The sequence below is a fragment of the Caenorhabditis remanei genome, chromosome X (genome assembly GCF_010183535.1).
Source record: "Caenorhabditis remanei strain PX506 chromosome X, whole genome shotgun sequence".
NCBI classification, from domain to species: domain Eukaryota; kingdom Metazoa; phylum Nematoda; class Chromadorea; order Rhabditida; family Rhabditidae; genus Caenorhabditis; species Caenorhabditis remanei.
Genome location: NC_071333.1, coordinates 1,528,870 through 1,556,351, shown reverse-complemented (window position 1 = coordinate 1,556,351; position 27,482 = coordinate 1,528,870). Strand labels below are relative to the sequence as shown.

The 27,482-nt window shown below is 37.9% G+C and overlaps 6 protein-coding genes across 6 annotated transcripts; 3 read left to right on the top strand and 3 right to left on the bottom strand.

Moving 5' to 3' along the window:
* Positions 1–1,397: 1,397 nt before the first annotated feature.
* GCK72_022340 (uncharacterized protein) lies at positions 1,398–2,005 on the bottom strand (the record flags this gene model as incomplete). The annotated part of the gene is made up of 3 exons (XM_003096708.2): positions 1,398–1,479; positions 1,528–1,677; positions 1,737–2,005. 3 exons carry the CDS (start codon positions 2,003–2,005, stop codon positions 1,398–1,400), a joined length of 501 nt encoding a protein of 166 aa, XP_003096756.2.
* A 3,092-nt stretch (positions 2,006–5,097) lies between these two features.
* On the bottom strand, positions 5,098–16,582 carry GCK72_022339 (uncharacterized protein; the record flags this gene model as incomplete). The annotated part of the gene is made up of 23 exons (XM_053734768.1): positions 5,098–5,451; positions 5,505–5,690; positions 5,743–5,970; positions 6,017–6,166; positions 6,214–6,324; positions 6,558–6,740; positions 7,387–7,536; positions 7,584–7,700; positions 8,113–8,262; positions 8,310–8,423; positions 8,736–8,885; positions 8,932–9,036; positions 10,312–10,464; positions 10,512–10,625; positions 10,996–11,106; positions 11,431–11,514; positions 11,583–11,750; positions 11,805–11,933; positions 12,361–12,462; positions 12,522–12,653; positions 12,759–12,815; positions 12,862–12,936; positions 16,415–16,582. 23 exons carry the CDS (start codon positions 16,580–16,582, stop codon positions 5,098–5,100), a joined length of 3,291 nt encoding a protein of 1,096 aa, XP_053578334.1.
* A 2,683-nt stretch (positions 16,583–19,265) lies between these two features.
* On the top strand, positions 19,266–19,616 carry GCK72_022338 (uncharacterized protein; the record flags this gene model as incomplete). The annotated part of the gene is made up of 1 exon (XM_053734767.1): positions 19,266–19,616. The coding sequence occupies one exon, from the start codon at positions 19,266–19,268 to the stop codon at positions 19,614–19,616; it is 351 nt and encodes a 116-aa protein (XP_053578333.1).
* Positions 19,617–19,686: 70 nt separating this feature from the next.
* Positions 19,687–20,479, top strand: GCK72_022337 (uncharacterized protein; the record flags this gene model as incomplete). The annotated part of the gene is made up of 3 exons (XM_003096706.2): positions 19,687–20,077; positions 20,229–20,312; positions 20,376–20,479. 3 exons carry the CDS (start codon positions 19,687–19,689, stop codon positions 20,477–20,479), a joined length of 579 nt encoding a protein of 192 aa, XP_003096754.2.
* A 1,510-nt stretch (positions 20,480–21,989) lies between these two features.
* On the top strand, positions 21,990–22,435 carry GCK72_022336 (uncharacterized protein; the record flags this gene model as incomplete). Its single annotated transcript, XM_053734766.1, has 3 exons — positions 21,990–22,093; positions 22,201–22,295; positions 22,350–22,435. The coding sequence occupies 3 exons, from the start codon at positions 21,990–21,992 to the stop codon at positions 22,433–22,435; spliced, it is 285 nt and encodes a 94-aa protein (XP_053578332.1).
* A 1,828-nt stretch (positions 22,436–24,263) lies between these two features.
* GCK72_022335 (uncharacterized protein) lies at positions 24,264–25,924 on the bottom strand (the record flags this gene model as incomplete). The annotated part of the gene is made up of 5 exons (XM_003096732.2): positions 24,264–24,722; positions 24,774–24,926; positions 24,976–25,194; positions 25,242–25,547; positions 25,595–25,924. 5 exons carry the CDS (start codon positions 25,922–25,924, stop codon positions 24,264–24,266), a joined length of 1,467 nt encoding a protein of 488 aa, XP_003096780.2.
* Positions 25,925–27,482: the final 1,558 nt, after the last annotated feature.

Below are 27,482 nucleotides of genomic sequence, written 5' to 3'. Positions count from 1 at the left end.
GTGAGAACACCAATAAACAATAGACACATTAGGGAGTAAAAATGTTGTTGTTAGTTTTGTGAATATGTCTCTTATCTTTGAATTGTCCACCGTAATAATTGACCACATTTACTATGGTCCAAATGTTCGGCTAGAAAAATGATTAACGAAAAATTCTCTGGGTTCGGAAAAGTTTTCTGCATAATTGTACTCTAAATGTTTATGTTCCACCTCTCACAAATTCCACCGATCAGGCTGGCATATTTTGTTTTGAACAATGCCTGAAAGAATATTTTCCTTCTTTTTCTAGTTGGTTTCCGTTAGTTCATAATTTGGTGTACTCTTGCATTCCACTCAAATGCACACATAATTCAGCGACATCAGTTTTGTTTTTTTTCCACTGATAAAACTAGAGTTTGGTTTTATGTCGTCATTGACATCATTTCGTCCCCTTTTTCTTCTTTAGTAGTACACTCTATCGTGTTTTAGATCCTCGTCCCTGGAGCCACCGCGAGCTTTGGGCACTCTCTCTATCTTTGTATTTTCACTAAATTGAAGTATATGATTAGTCCACTTTCTCATATACCTATAATCCAGTGACATTACAAGGTTTATTCATTGAGTTCAACAAATCAGCAAACTTAGCGTGTGAGGTCCGAAAAGCAAATACACACAACAAAATCAAAAGATGATAATGGGTTTTAAGAATTCTGAAAAAAAGGTCGTTCCGAAAAAATGGCTGTGAAATTGGAATAATCTGAGAAAATCTCCCAGGAAATTATCCGAAGGACACAAATGAGTTGCTAGTATTTCGAATTCATCACGGCATGACATCACAGGAATGTCAATTTAAAATCGGAAAATGATCCTTGATGCAATATTGTTAAAACTGCATTCACTTAAATTCCGGTTGCGGGAGGCCAACACTTTTCCAAGACAAAGTACAGAGATCACCATCCCCCCCCCCTTCTCCCCATTTTCCATGCTTCACTGATAAATGTTATCTTTATCTTTTTGGCTCCACGCGCACTCTATCTTCTCATCTCCCCTCTGCTCTAGAAGTAGCACACACTCTCATACACAACGCATAATCCGGTGGCAGCGCCCTTTTATCGCTCTTTGGGCTTAACTTGCAATTTCATATGAAATTTGAAATCCCAAAAATAGGAATGTAGGAAACGGATATTGAAGAGAATTGGTTATAAGAAACAATTTTATGGAGTAGTTCGCAAGACATACAGAAATCGAGGTAAATACATATTGGAGGTTACTGTGAAATAAAGGTAATGGGAAAGAGGAAAATCTGAAAGTGGTATTTGAGGTTAAAAGAATGGACGAATGGAAAATATTATACGGCGGGGTAGAAAAACTGTAAATGAAAAAAGAACAGTATAGTTGATTGATAGTTCTCAGATCCTTCAAAAGCGTATTACGAGATGACATCTTTTGCACTGCCGTTCTTCCTTTCCATCCACCATTCCACCCTTTTTCCTGTTCGCACTAAAAAAAACAATTAATTTAAAGTTTATTCTAACGCAAAAAACTAACAGAGCGGCTCTCCATGCCTTAATTTCTTCTAGGGTTAGTGCACGACCTTTGGGTATGTGTATTGCTTCTTGAAGAGCTTTTATCTTTCGAACTTTAAGCTGCTTCATTCTTCTAGTTATCCGGTCTATTTTGCAATCACCATGTCTCTTTCTGAAAAGTGATTGCATTAAATTTTTGGAATTCCCCATATTTATGTTAGTTGAACATACCTCTCCGCTTTATCTTCCTGGCGTTTTTTTAGTTGTTCCCACAGCTCTCTCAATTCTGACAAGAATTGATCCTGGTTTTTTATCGTAATTGTGGCGTACATCGGATCCTTCTCCATACAAATCATGCGGTCTACATTGCGAGTGTAGAGTTCCTTGACATCCGAATTGGCACTGATTTTCATTTTTTTGAGAACTCCTCCATAAGAATAGTTTTGTCTTATAAGCGTTTCGAACAATTCCAACGGGAACGATTCATTGTTGGCTGCCATCTTCGGAATTTTCAGAAGCACAGTTGTACCGAAAGATGCGAGAAAATAGTTCAAGCCGGCCGACGAATGACGCTCGGAGAGTAATAATGAGTGCGCCACAAGGAAAAAGGGGAGGAGCCTATTCCACACACACACTCATGCACAGAGGGCAGATGGGAAGCACGTTGTTGTATTCATGACAACGGGGAAAACGAGCAGCTATAATCTTCTGATCTTGTGTGAAATGGGAACTGGGGCCAGCTAAAAGGGTGAGCAGAGAAAAAGAAAGGAGCGAGTTAATCTTTAACTTTTTGGTGAAAATGTAACAAAACAAAATAATGAATACAGAAGAAAAAAAAACAATCCAAGAATCTTCCCAAAAAGCCATTTTGAAATGAAAATGCCCAACTTTGAGAGTATCTCATACATAGTAAGACTAATTGTTCCACAGAATATCTCTTATGGGATCGAACTGACCAAAAGTAGAACTCCATTTTTGTAATTGACCACTTTTCTGAACCAACACTTCCTAGAGACTTATTGTAATTTTTAGTGAGCAGCTCAAAAATCGCACAGTTCTGCACTGATCGAATTAAGAGAGAAATTACTATGACGATATACAATATGATATATTTTTAGCCGGTATTGTATGTTGAAAAAAAAAACGATTGGCTTAGTTTGAAGTCACTATTTTAAAGTTTAAGTAAATGTCACTTTCTCTGGATACTGTAGTCCGTAACACAACTTTCTTGTTGTTTTTGTTCTTTTTCGCATTCCCAGTTTTCCAAACATTACTTTAACATCTGTAGTACCAGTCGAAATCCCTATTCTTTTTTCCGCATTTTTTGCTTTCCTGACGAACGTGCAATTAATCTCTTTTTTACCCTTGTTGTCATGTGCCCAACTTTACAAATGTCCTTCTCTCTTCTACCTATCTTCCCGTGCAAGCGCTTTTAGAATTTTTTTTGTAATCATTATTAGTAATACACGCTAAATTTCAGGAAAAGAACAAGCAAACTAAAAAAAATAATTGACGAGTATTGGGAAGACAATCGAAAAAGATGAAACACAAAAAGTTTTGATTCAGAATGTGATTCTTTCTTGACCTATAGAAAGCACTTTCAAGATTTAAGTGACAGTATTAGAAAAGATCTTTATGTTTTCGAAACGCATTTCATTCTTTCCCGACGTAATCCTTATCGGTTATTTCTGGTCCCCTGAATTTCTTCTTCTTTTTACATTTTGCAACGTACCCAACGTTGGATTTCTTCATTTGCTACATTGTCCCCACCTGCTAAGTCTTTGCGCTCTAGCCACCTGGTTTCATTAATCCTGCTCACCCACCCTAGCGGATATTGTTAGCTTGCACTCTTCGGAAATCAAAATCCGCAACTAATCCTTTCTCTCTGATCTCTCTTCTTCACTCACACTTATATTCACACAGATGATGTGAAACACAGGAAATATAAATTTGGACAACATGGAGCTCAATCTGGACAAATCTCGTCTAAAATATTTATTAGAGGCAGAAATAAATGAAACAGGAAAGTTGAGGAGAACAGAAGAATCAGGTCAAATTAACTAATGTGTCTATAGACAGTGAGGAGCGATAGAGAAATAGATTTTTAAAAGAAGGGGAGAGGGAATAATGAACACAAAAACGATGGAAGTCGACGATTAATCATACAACGACTTGAGAAGCTCCATAATTTTCTGCGAATTTCGAAAAAATATTAAATATTGTTTTATAGAAATGAGATTATCTCTAAAAAAGATATTTTGTGCAGTTTAGGCCCCTATACAATCTCTTCTTCCCATATTTTAAATGAAACCAGCGATTAGGTCCAGTGCGAATCGGATGAGCAGCTTGCAGCATCCCATTATTAGCACCTGGTACCTGAAACATATATAAGGTTTTTATCTTCCTCAACTATGAAAAAAGTTTTCAGTTCATTTGTGAACAGTAACCGACACGATACATTGTTTTAGAATTGTGCAAAAGATCTAGTGAATTGATTCAGAAGTACGAGCGGTAGGCTTCATTAAAATCAAAAATCACGTGAATTTGAGGATGTTGACTTGGCGCTTATTGCGAAAAAAGGCATTTGGCGTGAATAATTGAAACAACATTTATTTTGCTACATCAATGTCTTTAAGAAAAATCGAAAATACTCGCACATCCCTAAATTGCGGTTTAAAAAAAAAGTTTAGGCAATTAGAACAGCCATTGATTAATGAAAAACAGCAAAATTTGAAACATGGCTACCAAAATAACATATAAATCTCTCTTTTCAAGAATTTTATTAACAAAATATCTTTCGAAAGAAATAATGGTGTAAAAAATGATACATCGGAACATAGAATGCACAGGAGAAAACGAACAATTTTTCAGGGAAAAAAGGAGATTTGATAAATTTAGAATTAAAAAAGTGGGAATGTAAAAGAAAAGACAAGAATGAATTGAAAAGTACACAATGTGTAAAAAATGAAACGGGGACAACGACAAAGTTTGAGGGGAAAGAGTCTGGCAATAAAAAACAATTTTGAGAAAATTAGATACGCTAGCAATTTAATTATAAATAATTTCAATTGGAATTTTTGTGTACTGCTTTTTGAAATAGATTGGTTATTATAAATTAATTCATGTAGAAAATTGGTATCACAAAAAGAACCATGTTTCAATTGAAAACCTAATATTCACGTATTCATGTAAAAAACAACATCATGGTAAAAAAGGTAACGAACAGAAAAAAACGATCTAAATCGCGGACAATGGCAATGTTCTGGTCAGAAGAGAAGAAAAAGTGTGAAACGGCAGAAAGGACACCAATCGGCAAAATAGTATTAGGGGAAGGGAAAAGAAAAATAAGAATAAGGTACATGTGTTGCAAAAAAGGGGGGGGGGTGAAGAATTGAGATAGCAATTGGTGTTGGGGTCAATTTTTATGAATGCAAATAATAATAGAAGGCGAACGGCTGGAGAAGGAAACAAAAACAAAGAGAGGGGAAAGAGGTTGCCCAAAAGCTCAAATTGTTGATTTATCATGCTGTTGGCAGGGGAAGAAACCAATAATTCAAAAATAACTACACATCTGATTCAATTTTTGGCTCCTTCACTGGTCTGGACCTGCTTCGATAGAATCTTCAATTTTCATAAGTGATTCTTGAACAGATGCATTGTTGACCAGATCGACAGATTCTGTTCCGTCATCGAAAGAGTCTTCACTTTCCTCTTCACTCTCTTCTTCACTCTCCTCTTCATCCTCATCTGAATCTTCTGAATCATCGGCTTCCATGCAACCCGCCAATTCTTCGATCTCTTTTGGCCAAATACCCATATTATTTTCTACAGACGAAGATTCTTCCAGCATTTGAATCGGGAAACGATCCAATTGCCCAGCTCTCTCCTCCAACCCAAGTTTCTTTGGTACGCTTGTACGAGTTCCTGTTGGAAGAAATGGAAGATTCTGAAAAAAGTTTTAGTTGGCATTAAGGACATTTTATTTTGCAAAACTGGTACCTTTTCATGAAAAACTTTTGAGATTTGGCAGAGTGACTCGTGGATATTGTATTGTGCTCTCGGGACGATGTCCAATGAGGTAGCGTTCAAAAATGATGTTCCGTTCTCCATCATCCTTATTCTACCGAGAATTTGTACAAAATCTCCAACAAGAATTTCTTCAGCTCGATTACGTGGAAAAGAGTCCTGAAAAAGTAATTATTCATAAATGTAACTTTCTAATGATTTGTTTACTTACAGAGATAACCTTTTGAACCATCACTCGAGTTTGTCTGTTCGCATCAGTAATTGAAAGTGCCAAATCATTTTCCTTGATTTCGATCGACTCAACCATTGCTACGACATGAACACGAGACACTGATACTTTGCCAAATTTGATTCGTTCTGTTTTCGAGTTGGCTATCGTTTCCAGGGTCAATGGAACAGGATGTTCAGGGATATATCGACGACTATCTTGTTCTGTTATCTGCAATTTCACAAATTACACTACAAAGTTGCATAACATGACTTACGGAGACTTCATGGGAGCGAGCAGAAATGCGGTTTCCGGAATAACTGGATGAACCCTCGGTTGGTGGCGGAGGCGGAAGCTCATATGCTTCTTCCACAGCAAGACCTTCATAATCTGGAGTAAACGGTTTTTCGGTGCCATTCATCACCATCTGTGATAAAAATGCCATTTGTTTGAAGTTATAACCTAAAAACCAACCTGTTTATTTGCATATTCTGGATGGTTTTGATTATACATCTCATTTGAATCTGGAGTTTCTCGACGGGAACCAAGACGATGCGCAGATGAAGATCCTGCGGGTTCCTCGTTCTGAATAACAAAATCTTTTTTGAAAATCGGTTTTTTACAGGACTCCTTTAACTTTTGCAATTTACTCCATATTTACATAATTTTGTAGCACCAACGTCAGGTCACTTTTATTGCTTTATAAAACTTTTGCTACACCATTTTTAGAGTATGTGACGGTTGTTTCCAACCCAACTGATATGAGAATAGATGTTTTCTACTGATCAAACTGTTTGTAAAAAGGTAAAATGACTTACAAAAACTTCATGCGAGGAACGAAGAATGCAGTTTCCGGAATATCCGGACGAGCCCTCGGTTGGTGGCAGTGGCGGAAGCTCAATTGCTTCTTCCAAAGCAAATGCTTCTGCGGCATATTCTGCAGCATACGTATCCTCGGCGCTGTCCATAACCTTCTGTGGACCTTGTGCGGGTTCCTGGACCTGAAACAAAACATCTTCTTTTCAAAAAATTTTTTTTTACCGGATAAGCGCAAATAGATATTTAGCTCAGTGCCCATCTACTAAATTGGATACTTTCTCACTTGACAAATAGAGCCTGTATTTTGTAAACGAAACTGCCAACTACCCTCCCTAAAACAGTAAGGGCGATGCAGTTCGCCGATGATTTGAAAATTTTCACTTCATTCAGTAAGTCCTAAGCCGTCAAACCCCAAGATCTCTTAAAAGCAAGCGAAACCATCACCAAATAGTCCGATAATGTCAAGTTAGAATTAAAAAAAAAAAAATATGTGTTGACCCTTGCAAAATTCCAACCAAAGTAGAGTATCGGATTCAAAACAAGCCAATAAAGCGAGAATAAACAGTTAGAGATCTCGGTTTTATACACAATGAAAACCTTGACTCTAAACTTTACCGGCGCGCTGCGATTAAAAAGGCAAATTTCGCAATTTACTCTATTTTTGAATTATTTGGTAGCACCAACGTCAGGTTACTTTTAACTTTTATTGATGCATGAAACTTTTTCTACACCATTTTCAGAGTACGTGACGGTCGTTTCCAACCCAACAGATATTGAAACAGTTGTTTCCTACTGATCAAACTGCTTGTAAAGAATACAGTGACTTACGAAGACTTCATGGAAGGTAGGAGAGATGCGGTTTCCGGAATATCCAGATGAACCTTCGGTTGGTGGCAGTGGCGGAAGCTTATTTGCTTCTTCCAAAGCAAATGCTTTATCTTCTGGAGCATACGGATCCTTGGCGCCGTTGATAACCACCTGTGATAAAAATGCTATTTATTCTAAATTGTTGCCTATGAACTAACCTGCTGATCTGCATATTCTGAGCCTTGCTCTTCATCATGCTCCATCCCATTTGAGATTTGAGTTCCTTGGCGAGATCGGAGAAGATGACTAGATGAAGATTGTGCGAGTTTCTCGAGCTGTAACAAAATACCTTTTTCAAATTGTTTCTTTACCTGATTCCTATATTTTCTCTGGTGAACTTATCGAGCGAAAAGCAAGTTCCACAGAACTCGCCAAGCTTGGAAAAATTTAGCCAAAGTAGAATATCGGATCCAAAACAAGCCAATCAAGCGAGAATTAACAGTTAGAGACCTCGGCTTCATACACAATGAAAAACTTGGCTTTAAACATTACTGGCACTACGATCAAAAAGGCAAATTTCGCAATTTATTATATTTTTGAATCATTTGGTAGCACCAACGTCAGGTTGCTTTGTGAAACTATTGCTTTACAGTTTTCAAGTATGTGACGGGTGTTTCCAACCCATCAGATATTGAGACGGTTGTTTCCTACTGATCAAACTGCTTTTAAAAAGATAAAATGACTCACGAAGACTTCATGGAAAGTAGGAGAGATGCGGTTTCCGGAATATCCGGATGAGCATTTGGTTGGTGGCGGAGGGGGAAACTCATTTGCTTCTTCCAAAGCAAGTTCTTCTTCTTCTGGAGCATACGGATCCTTGGCGCCGTTGATAACCACCTGTGATAAAAATGATATTTATTCTAAGTTGTTGCCTATGAACTAACCTGCTCATCTTCATATTCTGGGCCTTGCTCTTCTTGCTGAATCCCATTTGAGATTGGAGTTCCTTGGCGCGATCCGAGAATATGACTAGATGAAGATTGTACTGGTTCCTCGATCTGTGTAACAAAATTTTTTCTTTTTAGAAACCGGTTTTTCACCGGATCCTTATAATTTCTTTTTGATGCTGATTCTGGTAAACTATTCGAGCGAAAAACGAGTTCACCAAACTCTCCATCCAAGCTTGGAAAAACTTAGCCAAAGTAGAATATCGGATCCAAAACGAGTCAATAAACCGGAAATCAACAGTTAGAGATCTCGATTTATACACAATGACTGGCGCACTGCGATCAAAAAGGCAAATTTCGCTATTTACTCTATTTTTGAATCATTTGGTAGCACCAACGCCAGGTTGCTTTATAATGACTTACCGAGACTTCATGGGAGCGATCAGAAAAGTGGTTTCCGGAACCTCCGGATGAGCCCTCGGTTGGTGGCAGAGGCGAACGCTTATTTGCATCTTCCAAAGCAAGTCCTTCTGAGGAATATTCGGGAGCATTCGGTTCTTTGTCAACAATCATCTGTGATAAAAATGTTATTTATCTGGAATTGTAGCCTATTACTAACCTGCTCATCATCATGTTCTGGACTTTTCTCCATTCCTTTTGAATCCGGAGTTCTTTGGCGAGATCCGAGAAGATGACCAGATGACGATTGTCCTGGTTCCTCGATCTGTGCAACAAAATATTTTCATTCTTAAAACCGGTTTTTTACCGGATCCCTATCTTTTCCTTTAGAAGCTGACTCTGGTAAACTTATGGAGCAAAAAGCAAGTTCCACAAAACTCGCCAAGCCTAGTCTTAACCAGGGGTGTGCGGACAGGAAAATTTCGGAATTTCGGACACTAAAAAATGTCCGAGTTTCAAAATTTCGGAATTTCGGAATCTCGGAATTGACCGAATTTCAAATATTCGGACTTTCGGAATGTCGGAATATTCCGAATTTCGGATTTTCGGAATTTCGGAATTTCGGAATTGTCCGAATTTCGGATTTTCGGACTTTCGGAATGTCGGAATATTCCGATTTTCGGACTTTCGGAATTTTTTTTCAACAGATTGTCCCATTTACCCATATCGAATGCTGAAAACCGTTTTTTTGTTTAAAAAAACACTGCGAAAAGACGAAAATTTAAAAAAAAAAAACCGCCTGAAAACTGCGGAAAAATATCTGTTCGAGACCCGTCATGAAAAGTGCGCAAGCGCCTTTAATACAGTACTTTCTCTACCATTTCGAATTTTTTTCGGAACGTTCCGATCGGAATTCCATTCCGAAAATTTTTTTTCGGAATATCCCGATCGGAATTTCGTTCCGAATTTTTTTTTCGGAATATTCCGATCGGAATTTCATTCCGATTTTTTTTTTTCGGAATTCCGTTCCGAAAATGAGCCGATTTTCGGAATTTTTCGGAATTCCGAATTCCGTTCCGCACACCCCTGGTCTTAACGCAAAAAAAGCGTCATCGTTTTGAGAAGGCGTCAAATATGATTTTTTTATTATAGTAAGGGTTTTGATAGAGTGAGTATCGATATATTGCTAAAAAGACCGATAGACATTCAACTCAATGCTCACCTACTAAACTAGCCTCATTATTACCACACAAACAGAACCTTCCGAGTAAAAATGGAGTACCTCAAGGGGCGGTTTTGTCCCCACTACTTTTCTGTATTTTTGTAAACAAAATTGCCATCACTCTCTCTAAAACAGTAAGGGCGATGCAGTTTGTCGATGATTTGAAAATCTTCACTTCATTCAGTAAGTCCTAAACCGACAAATCCCACAACTTGACTTCAAACATTTTGTAGTACCAACGTCAGGCTACTTTTATTGCTTTGTGAAACTATTGCCAGACCAGGTTTAGAGTCTGTGACGGTCGTTTCCAACCCAGCAGATATTGAAACAATTGTGTCCTACTGATCAAACTGATTGTAAAAAGATAAAATGACTTACGAAGACTTCATGGAAGGTAGGAGAGATGCGGTTTCCGGAACGGCCGGATGAGCCCTCGGTTGGTGGCGGAGGGGGAAACTCATTTGCTTCTTCCAAAGCAAGTTCTTCTTCTTCTGAATCAGACTGTTGCTCGGCGCCATCATCCATAACCATCTGTGATAAGAATGCAATTAGTTTGAATTTGTAACCTAAAAGCTAACCTCTTCATCTGCATATTCTGGGACTTGGTCGTCCTCCTCAATCCAATTCGGATACGGAGTTCCTTGTCTGGAACGATGAAACTGGAGAGGTGGAGTTTGTGCGGGTTCCTCGATCTGAGTAACAAAATATTTTTTTCTGCAAACATTTGTTACCGGATTTCTGTCTTTAATCTCAGGACACTTCAGGTTAGTCCCCCGTAACACAATTTAGCTTCCAGAATACGTCAAATGTGATATTTTTTAAGAAAAAAAAATTCGGGCATCAACTAAGGGAATTTTTCAACCAATCTATCTAGATTTTCTAGAAATCGTTCTACTTCGGGTGGAGTTATGGTTTTCAATAGCTAAATCGACAAACATACATACTCTGCGGAAGATTATTAATGATAACGATTTGTACTTTTTCTTAAAAGTTATGATTTACTTGAAAAGAATACCCGTCATAAAAATGTTATTCGTTTGAAATTGTAGCCTATAAAGTAACCTGCTCATCAGCATTTTCTGGGTCCTCGTCTTCGTGCTCCCAATTTGGATACGGAGTTCCTTGCCGGGAACGATGAAATTGGACAGGTGGAGCTCGTGCCGGTTCCTCGACCTGTATCAAAATATTTTTTAAAAATAATTAATTTTTACCGGATCCCTATCTTTCCAATCTTAGAACACTCCAAGCCAAGTCTTAACCAAATTTAGCGCTGAAACGTCATTGTTTCCAGAAGACGTCAAATTTGATACTTTTGAGAAAAGAAAAGTTCGGGGATCTACTAACGGAGTTTCCAAACCAATCTAACTAGGTTTCATAGATATTGGTCCACTACGGACGGAGTAATGGCTTGTAATACCTAAATCAACATGCGTACATGCTTATATGGCTTCGTAGAAAAGAAAATCCTTGAGATATTTTATTGTGGTTACCACTTACTGTCAATTGTGATGCAGATTGACCTTGCTTCTTCTGCATGCTGTATCTCACTCTATCACGTTTGTTCACAAACCATTTTTTCAACTGCAAAAACTATTGTTTTATATCATAAAAATGAAAAAAAAAACATTCTACTAAAAAAAACCACTTACAACTTGTACAGTAAGTCCAGTGCGATTTGCAAGTTTCTCACTTAAAGTGTGGTTTGGACGGTTTTGGTGGTTAAAAACCGTTGTGAGCAGGTTCACAAGATATGGCGGATACCCGGGAGTCCTTTTAGGACAACCACTTGAATGGGGTTTGCCATTTCCACCAGGTTGCTGAAGAAATAGATAACACTTCAAGAAATGAAGAAGTTGAGAAAGATCACTCACATCGCATGTGCAGTCAACTGTATCAAATGGAGGCTCGTTGTAGGCGTTGATGATTTCGAAGGTGGCCTCATCGATTCCCAGCGCCTCAAGATCCTCTTGAGAGATTCCGGCGTTTTGGTTGTTAACAACCTGGAAATGACGTTATACATAACTTTTGTGAATTTGTTTTCTGATACAGCCACAGTTTTCATTTCACGGGACAGGGCCGGATCGACAGAAAAATCTGCCGGACCAGCCCGGTCCGGTGGGCCGCGTGGAAAAGTTTTTTGAATTTTCACACCCTATTTCAATTCGTCAATTCAATCAATTTTTGAACAAAAATGGCCCAAAAACTACTTTTAAAAAAAATTACTCCTGTAAAACATGTTTCCCGGAAAAAAGTCGCTTCTCTTAAGTTGACAGGGCCGGTGAAAATTTGGAAATCGGCCCGGCCCGTGACAAGTATGGAAACATCTGACTTTAGTCTAGACAAGCGGAAACACAACTCAATCTCTAAAAAAAGTTTAGCTTTCAGACTTTTTCATCGGAGCTGTTATCCGAAGTTACCAATGCTTACCGGGGGTGCCGATGTGGTTGGTTGGATCGCTGTATCAATCTTCCTCTTTTTTTGAGCAGAAGACGATGAAGTCGGCGCTCTCTTTCTTTTCCCTCCAGTTCTCTGCAAAGTTCGAAGTTTTTGATTTCGCTTTTTCGTTTATATTCATTTTATATGCTCACCTTTGTGGTTTTCGCTGGTGGGAGTGCTACCGGGACTTCCTCTTCATCGTCGGAGCTTGAGGACTCTTTAGTAGCCTGCTTTCTGACAGTCTTTCTTGAAGGAGTCGTCTTAGAAGCTTTCCGAGAGACTTTCTGAAAAAATGACTTTTTTTAAAGTTTTAAAACTAGTGATGCAAATTGGGCCTAAATATTCTTCTCGTTTAAGTTTCCTGTGTTTTTATCAAACATTCAACATACCAATGAAGTGCTCGCCTGGGAGTGACGTTTTCCTTTGGGAGCTTGAGAACGATAGTTCTGAAAAGACACCTATTTGAAAATCTTTTAAAGATTCAGAACTTACCGGCTTTGGATGAACAGTAGAGGAACGAAGGTTCCTTGAAGCAGCCTTGGTTTGAGCTCTTGTGATTCTGTTCATCTGAATATCAATTTAAAGTTTTCGGAAAAATTAGTCAAAAAAAATCAATACGCGAGAGAAGCATAACATAAGCAGATATAGTTAAGGCGATTCTAACACCCATTAATGAAAAACTCCAAAAATTGGAGCATAGACTTCTGAAAATATTTATAAATCTTACTATTCAAGATTTCTATCAGCGATTAACTCTTGTGGCTCATTCAGGGCAAAGAGGAAAAAGGAAATGATGGGAAAAAATGACACGTCGCAAAACAGCATTTACGGTAGAAAACAAACCATTTTTCATAAAAATAAGAGAAAATTGATAAAATTTGAATAACAAACGTGGGAAAATAAAAGAGAAGATAATAATCGATGAGTACAAAATGCATAAATATTGAAACGGAAACATCGAAACAGTGATTAAGAATCAATACATGTTGAAATTTGGCATCACATAAAGAATGTTCAGTCCAGAATAAAATAAAGGTGTAATGCGACAGAAACGACACCTATTGGCGAGATATTATTGGGAGAAGGGAGAAGAAAAGAGAAAAACAAAGAATGAGCAAAATGCAGGGAGAGATAGACAATTGAGATAGCAGTTGGTGAAAAGGTCGAATTTTATAAATGCGAAGAAAAGGAGGTGAACGGTTGGAGCTTCAGAGCATTTACCAGGCGAGAGACACTTTCCTCCATTTTAGTTTCCGATTATCTTGCTCCTTACACTTGATCGATCCCTCCCACTTGATTGAAAAGGAGTTTTGATGATGTTGCAAGCAAAAGTTTCATAAATCTACTGCGTCGATATTCCTGAAAATTTTGAGTTTTTAGTCCATGTTTCATGATTTCGTAGAATTTCGAGGAAAAATACTTACATCGATCATTTTACTGTTGAAAGGACCAGAAACGTTTTGATTTGTATTATTTTTAGTTGTGACCGCGCACCAAGCATCATGGTTTTCATCAGCATCGACTCGCAATTTATTTTTCGAGTTGATTTGCAAACAGCTCCAAGATTGAAATAGCATATTCGAATGATCGTTTTTAAAATCGATAATTAATATTGTGCTTCCGAACAAAACCCGAACTTACTTATTTCAATAATTGGTCTGTGAACCATTCTTAGTTGACTTCTTTTGTTTTTTTTTTGTAGACATAACTCGATTTTCATGATTCGATGCCGGATTTCATTTGAACTTCCGACCATTTGTTTCACTCACCACGATTTCAGCAGTTTCTTCCTGTCCATTATCTAATAATCTCCCTGAAGCAAAATCTTTCACGGAGAGTACCGATTAGTCTAATTCCTATCACTAACCGCCAAAAGACCACCATTCTTCGAACATTCCACTTCTGAGCCTTTTGTGAGACTCTCAGCAAATGGGTTGAAAATCTCGTATCAAAATATACACCACATCTCCGTTGACTTCGCTAACCTGGATTTTGGTAGAAAAATGAACAGGTTATATCTTTCCAGTGGTAGGTTCCATATCGGGTGGAGTGTTTCAGCGAGTGGGGGTTTCGAAACCAATTCATAACCCGAATCACGATTTCATGTAGATATTCGATTTCTCCGTTATCCCTCAATTTTCAACTCTCAGGGGTTGAGAGAATTAAAACAGAAGATTTGGATAGTTGTTTCTAAAAATCAATAATTATTCATGTACTTCAAAACAGAAGCCGAAACTCACAGATTTCAGTTACTTCTGAATGATCCCTGGTCGACTCTTATGGTGAAAATATTGTTGAGCAACACCTTCAATTCTTTGAAAATTTGAGGTTTTTGTTCCGAAATAGGTCCCAATTCATGATTCTGTCATCTGTCTTCAATTCTGAAGCGCGTCATGTGTGAGGATGTTCATTTAGCTAACCACCAGCCTTTCCGACCTTCCCACCAGTTTTACATTCCTTCCAGATGTTGAATTTTTAAGTTTTCAATTGTTTCCAATTACTTTATGCTATTTTGAGCATCTCAATCTTCCAGACTTGCCTCTGCCAATTTCAGATATATTCTTCGACGACGTTTCTGAAAATTTGTCCTTGTTCGAGGGTCGTTTGTTATGTTGCAAGAACGAATTTTTGAAAACTACTTACCCCCATGCCTTTCCTGAACATTTTCCATTCTTTCAATTCGAAGGCCAATATCTCATAATTGGTTGGAAAACGGTTGCGCATTCATTTCGAAAACTTTTTCAATTGGCATAGAGTTCGTCCCCTCTTCTGCAGAAATTTTAGATGTGAATGTTTCCAATTCAACAGCGTTTCAAGTCTTCTGGTGCCATTTTAAGCTTTCCAAACATTGGAAGTTTAACCAAAACGTTTTGAGGGGAGGTTTCTCTGATATACGCAGCTGTAGACAGTCTTCTGCTCGTTGATTCGATGCTTCTGAAAGTTTGTTCATGTCAGCGAGTTAATATTCACCTTTTCAAGACAATTTTTGAAAAAAAAACTTACCGAATGTTTGTTTTCTTGATTCTCTTCCGCTTTTTGGAGTCCAGTAGCATTAACTTTTTCCGTGCCTCAGTGGTTTTTACAACTTTACTGCTTTTTTTCGACGTTCCGTGTGCTCCAGCCGCCAAAATTCCATTCCTATTCATTTAAATTGTTAATTTCGTTTTTTTATTGTACCAATATGGAGACAGTTTTTTCTACTTGTCTTTTTCTTCTTTTCTTCTTCAAATTTCCGATTTTTGACCCAAATTGCACCCCATCACGTCAAATTCTTGTCCAATTTTCTTTCCATAATTCTGTTTTTTTCTCTTTTCTTTCAGTGCACCGATTGTTCAACCATGCTCCTTTTCAGTGAACCAAGTTTTTATCGTTGCTGTTCCATGTTCGCATCAAGATTTTTGAGTCAAAATCTGGCTTACTTGTCATCAGTTTTCCAATTTGGTCTTCAAACTATTCTCGGGTGCTGTCAAGATTGAAACAGCAGACTCGGATGGTACTTTCTGAGAAATTCGTCGAATTTCACATCGCTCCCAGTAGTTCAGTTTTCCAGTTTGTATTTTTTCCAATCATTTCATGTTATTTTGAACTTGTCAGTCGTTCCAGACTCGCTTCTGCCAATTTCAGATTCATTCTTCAACGATGTTTCGGAAAATTTGCTTTTGTTCGTGGTTATTCGTCATGTTTCAAGAATAATTTTTGTGAAAATACTTACATTTCCCATTTCCTCAAATCAGAGGCCAATATCTCCAACTGGCCACGAATTCATATCAAAATAATTTCGATTGACCACCATAGACTTTGTCCTACATTCAACAGCGCTTTCAGGAATGAGTCAATTCAATTCAACGGCGTTCCCAATCTTCTTGTGCCGTTTTCAGCATTCTGATATTCTGAAATTTGACCAAAAACGTTTTGAGCGGAGCTTTCACTGATATACGCAGCTGTAATCACTCTGTCGCTTGTTGATCCGATGTTTCTGAAAGTTTCTTAGTGCCAGCAAGTCAATATTCACCTTTTCAAGAGAAATGTTTAAAAAAAAGCTTACCCAATGTTTGTTTGCTTGATTCTCTTCTATTTTTTGGAGTCCAATAACATTATTCTCCAATTTTTTCGGTTCTCCAGTCGTTTCCACGATGTCACTGCTTCTTGTTGACGCTCCATGTGCTCCAGTAGCCAAAATGTTTTTCCGTTTTATTTTAATTATCAAATACATCTTTTAATCGTTCTAATGAGAATATATCTTCTGATACTTGTTGTTTTTTCGTTTTTCTTTGATTTTCCGCGATTTTTGATCCAAATTGCATTCCATCACTCCAAATTCTTGTCCAATACGCCATTTTTAATCTCACGTGCAAATTTCTTATCCGACAAGTCACTCCTGAAAATTATTTGCTGTATACCGGTGGTTTTGTATTAATTTTAAACGACAAATGAGCAGATTACCAGTAATTATCGATTTTCGTGTTTCCAGTGCTTTTTGATTTCATTCTCTTTATTTCTTGTTTGGTTTCTTTGTTCCTCTGAAAAATGAGCACTTTAATTTTTTTTAAATATTAAGAATTGAAGTTTTTGAAGCGTAAAAGCTAAAATATAATGAAAAATAGAGTTGAAAAATTAAAACAACAAAAAACCGTGCAATATGTCGTCGCGGTGTGTGCGTCGCGATGTTTGCGTATTTTTCTCGAACACTCTCTCTCTCTCTTTTCGCATTACTTTCTTGCGGTCTCGTCTCCGCACTCATTGTTGCCTTACACAAAAAAAGAAAGGAAAACCACCACATTCACTTAACTCATGGTTTGGTATTCCAAAAAAAACGAAGCTTCAAAGCGAGACTACCGATGATTCAGTAACTTCGTCTGATTTTGAAATTAGATGATTTGCATCAAAATTGATACAGACACATCGGGGTGAAATGCCTTACGTTTGATAAAGAATCTAACGAAACTCGGCAAGACCCGGTGCTTTGTCGAGCCTGCTTTGTTAGCTTGCAAATTCATGCTGTTTGGAGATATTTTATCAGATACAGTACCGGACAAAAAGCTATCAAGTTTCACCGTTTTCAGTTAAAATTGCCCAACTTTGAGGGTGTGCCATGGAAATTCTGACTGACCTATGAAAAAGATTACTAATAAATCATAGAGATTAAATGTAGAGCTTCATTTTTGTAGTTGACAACTTTTTTGTACGAGCACTCCCTATCAAGTTACGAATCGATAAAGTAATTTCTCCCTTAAATCGCCCAATTTTAGTGCAAAATAGAGTGATTTTTGAGCTGTCGTCTTAAAATTACCACAACTCTCTAGGGAGTGTCCGTAGAAAAAAGGTGTCAACTACAAAAATGCAGCTCTAATTTTGATCATTATGATTTATTAGTCTTATATTTGAGGGGTCAATCAGTGTTACCATGACACACCCTCATAGTTGGGCAATATCAACTGTAAACGGCAAAACTTGATAGCTTTTTGTCCGGTACTGTATATGAATACTGGTGAAGCAAGACTAGGAAAAAAAAACACTTTAAAAACGTTGCTTACGGAAAAATATAAATCAAAAGATGGCAATGTTCGGAAATGGATGAAATGAGGGTAATCTCTGGCGAATAGGATGAATGAAAGAAGATCTTCACAGATTACTGTGACTGATGAATAATAAGACGAGTTGAAAGGGTCTATGGTAACAAACTGCGGTAGAAGTGAAAGATCAGACAAATGAGAAAGATCACTTTTTTGTGCGGTGACTTCGTAGCAAGTTACGTATCGAAAAAGTAAGTTCTCCCTCAAATTAACCCATTTAATGCAAAATAGTGCGATTTTTGAGCGGTCCATTCGAAATTACAATAACTCTCTAGAAAGTCACCGCACAGAAAAGTGGTCAACTACAAAAATGGAGTTCTACCCTTGGTCTGTTTGATCCATGAAAATTTATTTTGTGTGACAGTTAGTTTTACCATGACGCACTCTCAAAGTTTGGCATTTTCAACTGGAAAAGGCAAAACAAATGATATTTTCGAATGATATTTTTTTTTTATTTTTTTATTTTATTTTTTATAACGAATGATATTTTCTTATTTTCAGAGAAAAAAAGAGTCAATTGATGAGAGATTGCTTCCCACGGGATTCTTTTATCCCATATCTCATTTAATCAAAGATCAAAAGTTATTCAAACAACAGTTAACCTAAAAGTGAGTGAAGTTCAAAGACAAAAAATTGTCATATAGTTTTTTGTAAGATTTAAGATGCTCCCCGTAATTATCCTACCAAATATATAGTAAGCAATCCTTATTTTGGAGTAATTGAACCTAGTTTGATGAAGTTAGGCAGTTCTTATTCCTTTAAAAGTAACTAGAATCCCCGAGATTTATAGTTTACTAGTATATTAGTCCTGAAGTGGTATTATAGTTTAATTAAACTTTTCAAATCATAACTTTTGGTCCAGCAAGGCAAACATTTAAAAAACCCACAAGTCTATTAAATTTAGATTGTCTACAGGCTATGCAGAATGGAAATTGAAAATATTCAAAATTTCATATATTTCATGATGATAAAAAAAAGAGTTTGTGCAGAATCAAAAGAAATTGCTGCAAACCCAACATGAACGGTGCCAAAACGTCACACCTGAGCCAAAATTCACAAAATTTTGGGTTTTTACTGCAGATTTATTGATTTTGACAATGAAAAATTTGAAAAATCGGGTTTCCTAGATTTCCGGAATTTCCGAAAATAAAATTTGGAAAAGTTCCGAGTTCTGAAATTTCCGAAATTTTTAGTTCTGCACATCCTTGATACTCTATAATCCTTTTGAACAACTTTCTAATATGTCAGTACCAGAAACGTAATTATAAAAAACTTGTTTCGTAGCGAACTTCTAACTATAATTAGTTCTTACTTATTTCAGAAATGTCGGGCGACTTATACCCAAGGAGACGTCTTCTCAGCCCACTTGATGGCTATGAGGAAGAGGAAATCGATGGAAAAAAGTCGAGAGAAAAATACCTTGCATACAAAGAGGAACTCCGCAAGAAGGCTCATGAGAAATTCGAAGAAGCTTATCGCGATTGGGATGTTCCCTATCTAAACGATCCACGTACTCGGACACCTCGTTGGGAGATGACGAAAGAAGAAGAGTTGCACTGGAGGAGTTTACAGAGAGATTTCACCAAAGATGAAAAAAAACGCGGTGTTTACAATCACAAACGACCCCGTTCCAGAAGAACCAGTGGATCCCAACAATCTACCAAGGAAATGTAAAACACCGGGCAGTTTTTTGTCTATTGAGCAAGTTGATAGGGGCACGGAGGAAGCGATACGAATTACTGAAATGCTAAGAGTAGAGGACAACGTTGGGATCAATAAATCATTTCGTCGCATGTACAAGAAAGGAAATGTTAGACCGCGGAATGCATCTGAAAGACGAAGAGGTATTGATGAAGCATTCATGGAGGAGTGTTCACAATATGTTTTGTTGGGGGAACCACCAAAAAAGATCAAAGAATCCCGACGTGTACCAACAAAAGGCATCGAAAAAGAATGGATCGCGTCGGAGACTGATAAGTTTAAAGAAGCAAAGAGCAAGGGATTGGAAAAAAGGAATAGAAGAAGGGAAGAAAAGAGCAAATCTGAGCCCAACAAGCCTCCAATGCCATGTTCAGCAATTGCAGGAGTGCTGGAGAAACCCAAAGAACAGGAGTCCCAAAATCAGCAAGATCCTGGTCAGTTGTATTTTTTATTGTAGAAAATAATAATCTAAAAGTGTTCAAGAAAAGTAGGTATCAAATTGTGTAGAGCCGTATTGTTAAAGTAGGCAACTTTTTTTCCTTTGTTTTTCCCGTTTTTCTTGTCGCTCAAACAATGTTATTACAGACCCAACTCAAATGTCTTCTTCAACGACATCAGAATTGCTGGAGAAACCGGAAAAACAGGAGTTCCGAATTCTGCAAGATCCTGGTCAGTTGTGTTTTATATTATTGAAAATAGTGTCTTGTCGTTCACTCAAACATGTTATTACAGGCCCAACTGGAGAAGAGACTTACGAACGTGTCCGTGAGTGGCTAGATGAAGTCGCGAAGACGGAGCCGGAAGTTTTCTATGACGATTTTGTCGATTTCGAATAAAAATCTGAAATTTTGTGAGCCCAAACCACTCCACATATCTCTCACCGATCCGTTTTCCTATTTTTTTAACGTATTATCTGTCGATATTTATGTGTTTCCTTTAGCCACAAATTCAGCCCCTATCAATTTGGTTTTCTCCCTCGCCGTTCATGTACTGAATCCCTAATTTATTCTTTCTCGGCCTACAAATCCATCCTCAAGTCCCACAAAACCCTTGATATTATATTGTTTGATTTCCAAAAAGCATTTGATGTTGATCACCTACTCCTAATTGCTAAACTATACACTTTTGGTGTCCTCTCTCTCATTATCAACTGGTTTGCTGATTTTCTCTGTAATCGTTCATATTCTGTCAGGGTCAATTGTCATTTTGATATCATGTAGTGGTCCCCTCCTGTTTCTCATTTCTATATCAACGACCTCCTCTCCTCCTTCCCTCCCAACCTCCATTTCTTTTTCTTTGGTGATGATGTAAAAATATTTTATTGAGATGTATTTAGTTTTATCCTTTTTGATTAATTCCTTTTGTAACGTCTATTTCTGTCAATAATTCAATCACTCAACAGAAACCTAATTTTTTCTTTTATTTTCCAAGTTCGTTGTTTAAAAAATGTATTCTACATGGCTTTAACTTCAACAAAAAAAGTTTTTTTGTCTCAAGAAACATGGATTCTCAAAAGAGCGCACTTTCCCTCCTCACTTCCCCCTCCCTTTGGTCTCGACACGATTAGTGTCATCTGTGAATTTTTTCGAGCTATTTTCTAAGATTTTTCACGGTTTCCAGTGATGTTTCGACTTTTTCCTTATCAAATCTTGGATTAAAAGTTTATTAATACATTTTTTGTTGAGATGTTGTGAACAGATTTATGAAAATTCACAAAAAGACTGATTAAAAAAAAATTTCCCCAAATGCAATGATAGTTGCTTGTGTTTGTAAACAGCTTCTTTCCGGTTATTTGTACTTATTCATTTCTTTGTATTCTTTTCAATCACGAAAATGATTTTTGCAGGTTTTCAATTCACTGGGACAATGAAAGAGGAGAAACGACGGGGATTCAACACAAAAATCAATAAATTCTGAAGGTCCGGCACTGGTGGAACAATTCCGTACTACTTTACCATAACGTAAGTTTTCTTTCCCTGAATACTTGACTCATACAACGGTTCCTATCAAACTTTTTGAAAATACCTGTGTATTCACTTCAAAAAAAGTAATTTTTACAATTTTTCAGGAAAATCAGCGCTTTCCTGCAGTTGACTGCGACTGTTTTGAGAATTCGCTCGTTTCGAGGCATATGTTGGATATGAGGCAGCGAGAAGAACCTGTGACATCGACCAAAAAATAAAAAACCTATCAAAAATGGTCGAATTTCATACAGTAGACCCAGTAGCCTAACTCTGGATATCAAAAGGAAGACTTATTCAAAGAAAAGGATTTGATTTAGAGCAAAACTGTTAGGACAAACACGTCATGCGGAAGAAATCGGGACCTACACAAAATGTTTCTCAGATGTCCCGTGTTACGATCGTTGGATGCGGGAAAATCAGAATAATGAAGACAACTGAAAATGGAAACCTTGAAATCTTAAAGCAGAACGATCATTCGATAAGTCGGTGAGTAGTTTTTCACAACTGCATCCATTTAATACAAATTATTTTTTAGAAAAATTATGAAGTGACTCAACCCCCAGTTCAATAATCACAAATCACTTAGTTTTAAGCAAAGAATCACCAAGATTCAATATCGAAACGAGAAGAATCAGCTTCATGATCATTTGGATGCCATGGATAATCGAATATTGGTGGTCTTTTGGCGGTTAGTGATAAGAACCTAACTAGTCGGTACTCTCCGTGAAAAATTTTGTTTCAGATCGACTATTGGATAATGGATGGAATCCAACAACCATCGCTGACGGAAACCACGTTCTCTTTCAATCTGATTCATCATATTGTTAGCTGTTGAACTCTAATCTCCTATTTCCCACTTGGAAACCTCCAAGTATCAGAAATAGTTAATTTCCCAGTTGTATGTCTTAATTTTTCTTATTCACCTCCGAACCACACTATTGAAGTTTGTTTTACTGACCTTATGATGCCTAAATAGTACTTCGGTAGCTTTTTTTCCAATTTCGTGTCCTCCAGATCACTTTTTCGTTTTAAAACCTCTATTATGTTTCCTACTTTCCCCGTTCATAATAAATACTTGATTTTTAATTGGTTTCATTTTTTGTGTTCGTTTCATCACCCAGTGACTCCCAATAGCGTTTCTTCTACTATTTTCCTTCTCTTTTCCCTTTTTCTCTAGAACCTCTCCTTCTTCTACCTTTCGGACTTTCGTCCCATAATGCGAACACACGCTGCCCTCCGAGGACTAGAGCGTAGTGCAAATCAATATTGCCCGAACACGCCGCGGCAGAAGAGGGAAACGAGACTCAGATAGCACCAGAAGAAGAAAATAGTGTAGTGTCTTGTGGAAAAACACGAAAAATGCAGATTGTTGGAGAAATGTGACGTGCTGACATCTTCGCCTTGCCGTCCTCTCCGCACGCAGTTCTGCCAACCCAATACACACTTTCACATGTTGTTGCTGATGCAAAGGAAATTGGGGGACCGAATAAATAGCGTTGCATAAAAAAGTACGGGGAAACATTTAAGTTGGGATAGTTGATACTCTGTAGAGGGAAATCCAAGGAATGATAACATATGGGATGATGGTACCAGAAATGGAACGGGCAAAACCGAATAAGTTTTTTCGAATCAAGACCACAAAAAATCTTGTTTGACTGAAAAGTAGGACACAGTACATAGGTGGAAAAAAGGATTTGAGCGCAAAGTTTTGATATCAATAAAATTGGACCGTAAGCGTCCAAGACCGTAAGCAATTACAACCAGTGACACACGATATGTGGAAACGCTGAAAATGTTATCAGGACCAGGGCTGAGAAAATTGTTTGAGTGGGCGTTTCAATATTTTAAGAACTGGAATGAAAAAAAAATGTTGTGAAATTCCCTGATTTCACAAGTCGTTATCGAAATATTTAAATATTTTAACTTTAAATATGTTAACTCTGTAAATTCAGAAAAAAAAATACACAAAACACGATTTTGTCGTATAATTTGTTGGATTACTCAATTATAGTGAAGCCGGTTTTTTACTGATCAAACAACATCTGCGGTGTGGAATGTGAATGATGAGATGATGTAACATGTTATTTTTGTTGAGATGCAACCTTCAACTGTCTTTTGAACAAAACTCAATTCAGCTCATTTTAAACTAGAGAACTTGTAAACAATTGTCATAAATTTGTTTGGTTCAGAGAATTTGGGCAAATATTGATACGGTTTTTTTAGTTTGTGCAATTCAGACAACGCAATTATTAGCGGACAAGGCACCGGTCGGTTCGGCCGCTTTGAACTCAAATTTGAATAGTTTTTTTTTAATATTCTGAGTTTTTTTCTGAAAAAAATCAAGTTTTCAACTAAACGTTCAAAATTAAATCGAAAGGAAATAAAGATGATATGTATGATAATTTAAGCACATTTATTCTAAATTTTGGAAAACTATCAAAAAAAGTGTTAAAAAATGAGTAACCATTTTTGAATCTGGGCCGACCGGGCAGGCCCAATTTTCGACAAGTCTGATTATTATTATTTAACCGAGAGAATCTTAAAAACTTATGAAAAAATGAATTGATTTTAAAAACATAAACAGAAAATTGAATTAAAACTTTCGAATGATCATGTCTAAAATCTTTACTAAAAAACTGGTCTGGGATTTTTCTTATCAGTGCAATTCGACATTGCCATAAATCTTGTTTAGCGCCGTCTTAATCTCTTCCACATGTTCCTTGCCACGTGTCTCTACAACAACCTTCACTTTCACATGGAAGACATCTGTGGATATCCAGGCTCTTTCGTGAAGAATATCCTTGATTGAAGCTCCCAAATGAGCGATTGTGGTGGTCAACTCGGCGATTCCTCCTGGTCTATCCGAAACGATGACTTCCAATCGAACCAGCCGACCATCCACAGCCAATCCTCTTTCGATCGATCTTCCAAGAACGGTGGTATCGATATTTCCTCCGGAAAGAATTGAGACCACTTTCTTTCCTTTTAGTTCAGGCACTTTTCCTTCCAGAATTGCAGCCAACCCGACTGCTCCTCCTCCTTCGACAACTGCTTTCTCCACTTCCAACAGGCGAAGGATACTCAAAGCAATACTTTCTTCGGATACTGTGATAACCTGCAAGTTTTAATTTTCTTATCATCATTACTGACCTAATTCTTCACGAACCTTATCCACCATTCCTTTTGCGGTTTCCAAAGAATTGCCGCCAACTGTTGGAACGGCTAAACCGTCGGCAAGAGAAGCTTTTGCTTGAGCAGACACAATGTGACCAGCTTCATAAGCCTCTGTAAACGATGGGCAGGTTTCTGCTTCAATGCCCTGGAAAAAAATCATCACTCGTTTTTAAGAACTCGTATTTCTAACATACATAAATGTGCACATCTGGCTTCAAAGTTTTCACAGCCACTGCAATTCCAGCAATCAGTCCGCCACCACCTACTGGAACAAGTATGGTATCAACATCTGGAACTTGGTTCAAAATTTCTAGCCCGATTGTTCCTTGGCCAGCAAGAATATCAATAGCATCATAACCATTTATATATTTCAAATGGTGTTCCTTGGCGTGTTTCAGAGCGAACTCTTTGGCCTAAAAAAATTTAAAAATTATAAAATTTCATACATTATTTCACTTACAACTGCGATAGTCTCTCCTTTGAGTATAACGTTGGCTCCCAAACTTCTACAGAATTGGATTTTCATAAGCGGTGCAATTACTGGCATCACCACCGTGACTGGGATTTTCATTTGTTGTCCGTGGTAGCTCAACGCCAGAGCGTGATTTCCAGCACTGGCCGCTATCACTCCAGCTTTTTTGAATTGCTCGTTTAGTCTGGAGAGAGCATAACAAGCTCCTCTCTCTTTGAAAGATCCTGTGACCTGGAGGTATTCTTTCTTGAAATATAAGTCCATTTCGAATTTGGTTGATAGTTGTAGAGATCTCTGAAATTTTAGAAGTTAAGTCTGTTCCTGAGCATGTTAAAACTTACGACACACGGCGTTACAATCAAATTGTTTTTTATATTGAAGGCGGCACTGGAAATGTCCGAAAATACAAGTTTTTTCGGATTCTCGGGATCACATTCCGGATCGAAAATGGGAAGATCAGTATCACTGTTGCTACCAGAATTTTGGTTTGCTTGCACAACCTCTTCGTTTTGTGTCAAGAATGTCTTGTGAAGCTTCCTCACATTCTTATTATATTCCATACCGTCTTCTTTAGAGACGCTGTCGGTTCTTCTGCGTTCGGTGTGTTTTACCCGGTTTCGGTGATTTTTATGTGACGTGCTTTCGTGCTGAAAGATGTACATATCATTCATAAGTGTCCATGAATCTAAAAAGGTTAACCACAAAAATATCGGAGCTATTTTTGCTCTGTTCAACCAATGCAAAATAAAATTTGTGGGACAATCAGGTGACACCAAATTCGCTCTCAAATCGGTCATTTTAAACTAAAAACAGCCGAAGTTGATAAACTTTTCAACGGTACTGTACCTATCACAACAGGTATCAAGTTTGAAACGAATCAATTCAAAGTTTTTCGCCTTTTGAGGTTCTCGCGTTCTAAACGAAATATCTGTCTTGTAAGAAATCATACAAAAAAATTGTCAACTATAAAAATGGAGTTCTAGACAGAATCAGATAAAAAGTACAATAGTTCCCACCCTCCCTGGTTTCAAGTAGTTAAAGTTAACAGTTTTGCAATGAAAACAGCGAATAATAACATTTCAGTGGCGACTATAGTAGGTGAGGGTAACAGTATATTTTCTCCCCCCATTGATGTCGGGAATTTCCCCCCACTGGAAGAGTAGGAAATTGCCCCCCCCCCCCTTTCCTATTTCCCTTTTTTCATATTAGCGTAAAAGCACAAAATCAAAAAAGGTTTTATGACAACGTGAACTTATCCCTTGTTCTACTTTACTTTGCCTTCGCGCAATCTGAGGAAATTTATTTCTCTTAAAATATCCAAAGCAATACGGACGCCGGTTTCACTCTGTCACTCGAAAATGACCCCGCTTCTCGAATGTGGATGAACGAATGCTATGGAAATTGAATGGCGATGAAGTACAAATGCGTCCTACCGTAAGAACAATTGGGGGGAGGGGGGTAAACCTAGAGTCTAAAATCAGCCCCCGTGGGAGAGGGGGAGAGAATCTAGATTCTATAATAGCCCCCCACCCAGTTGATTATCCCCAGAAGCTTGCTCTGCACGCACCCGCTTGCTCAGCACCCTGGAAGTAGCGAATACCTTAAAACAGGGACACCCAGGAGCTTGCTTTAATTTGGAGTCTAAAATCAGCCCCCGTGCGAGAGGGGGAGAGAATCTAGATTCTATAATAGCCCCCCACCCAGTTGATTATCCCCAGAAGCTTGCTCTGCACGCACCCGCTTGCTCAGCACCCTGGAAGTAGCGAATACCTTAAAACAGGGATACCCAGGAGCTTGCTTTAATTTGGAGTCTATAATCAGCCCCCTGGGGGGGGGGGGAATCCAGACGGATCTGGTGGGGGGGAGATTGTAAACCGACTAGGGGGGCGAATGTTGAAGTATACCGAAGAGTTCGGAAAAGCCCCGCATTTCAACTGGTGGGGGGACAAAATATACTGTTCGCAGTACACAATTTCCCCCCACTACCTCATCGTATGGAATTTACCCCCATCAAAAAATTAACATGGATTGGGGGGTGATTCCGACGGATGGGGGGCAACAATGGAGTGGGGGGCCATTCCATACTTTTACCGTAGGTGAGTAGGCGAAAATTCGCGAGTCGGTGTCAAACGCGCATCTAATTTTTTTTAGTTAAAATCGATGAAAAACAGTATTTTTTAAGTTTTGCTGCTCTGAAAAGAACTGCAAACCGTATGAAAACATTTTACG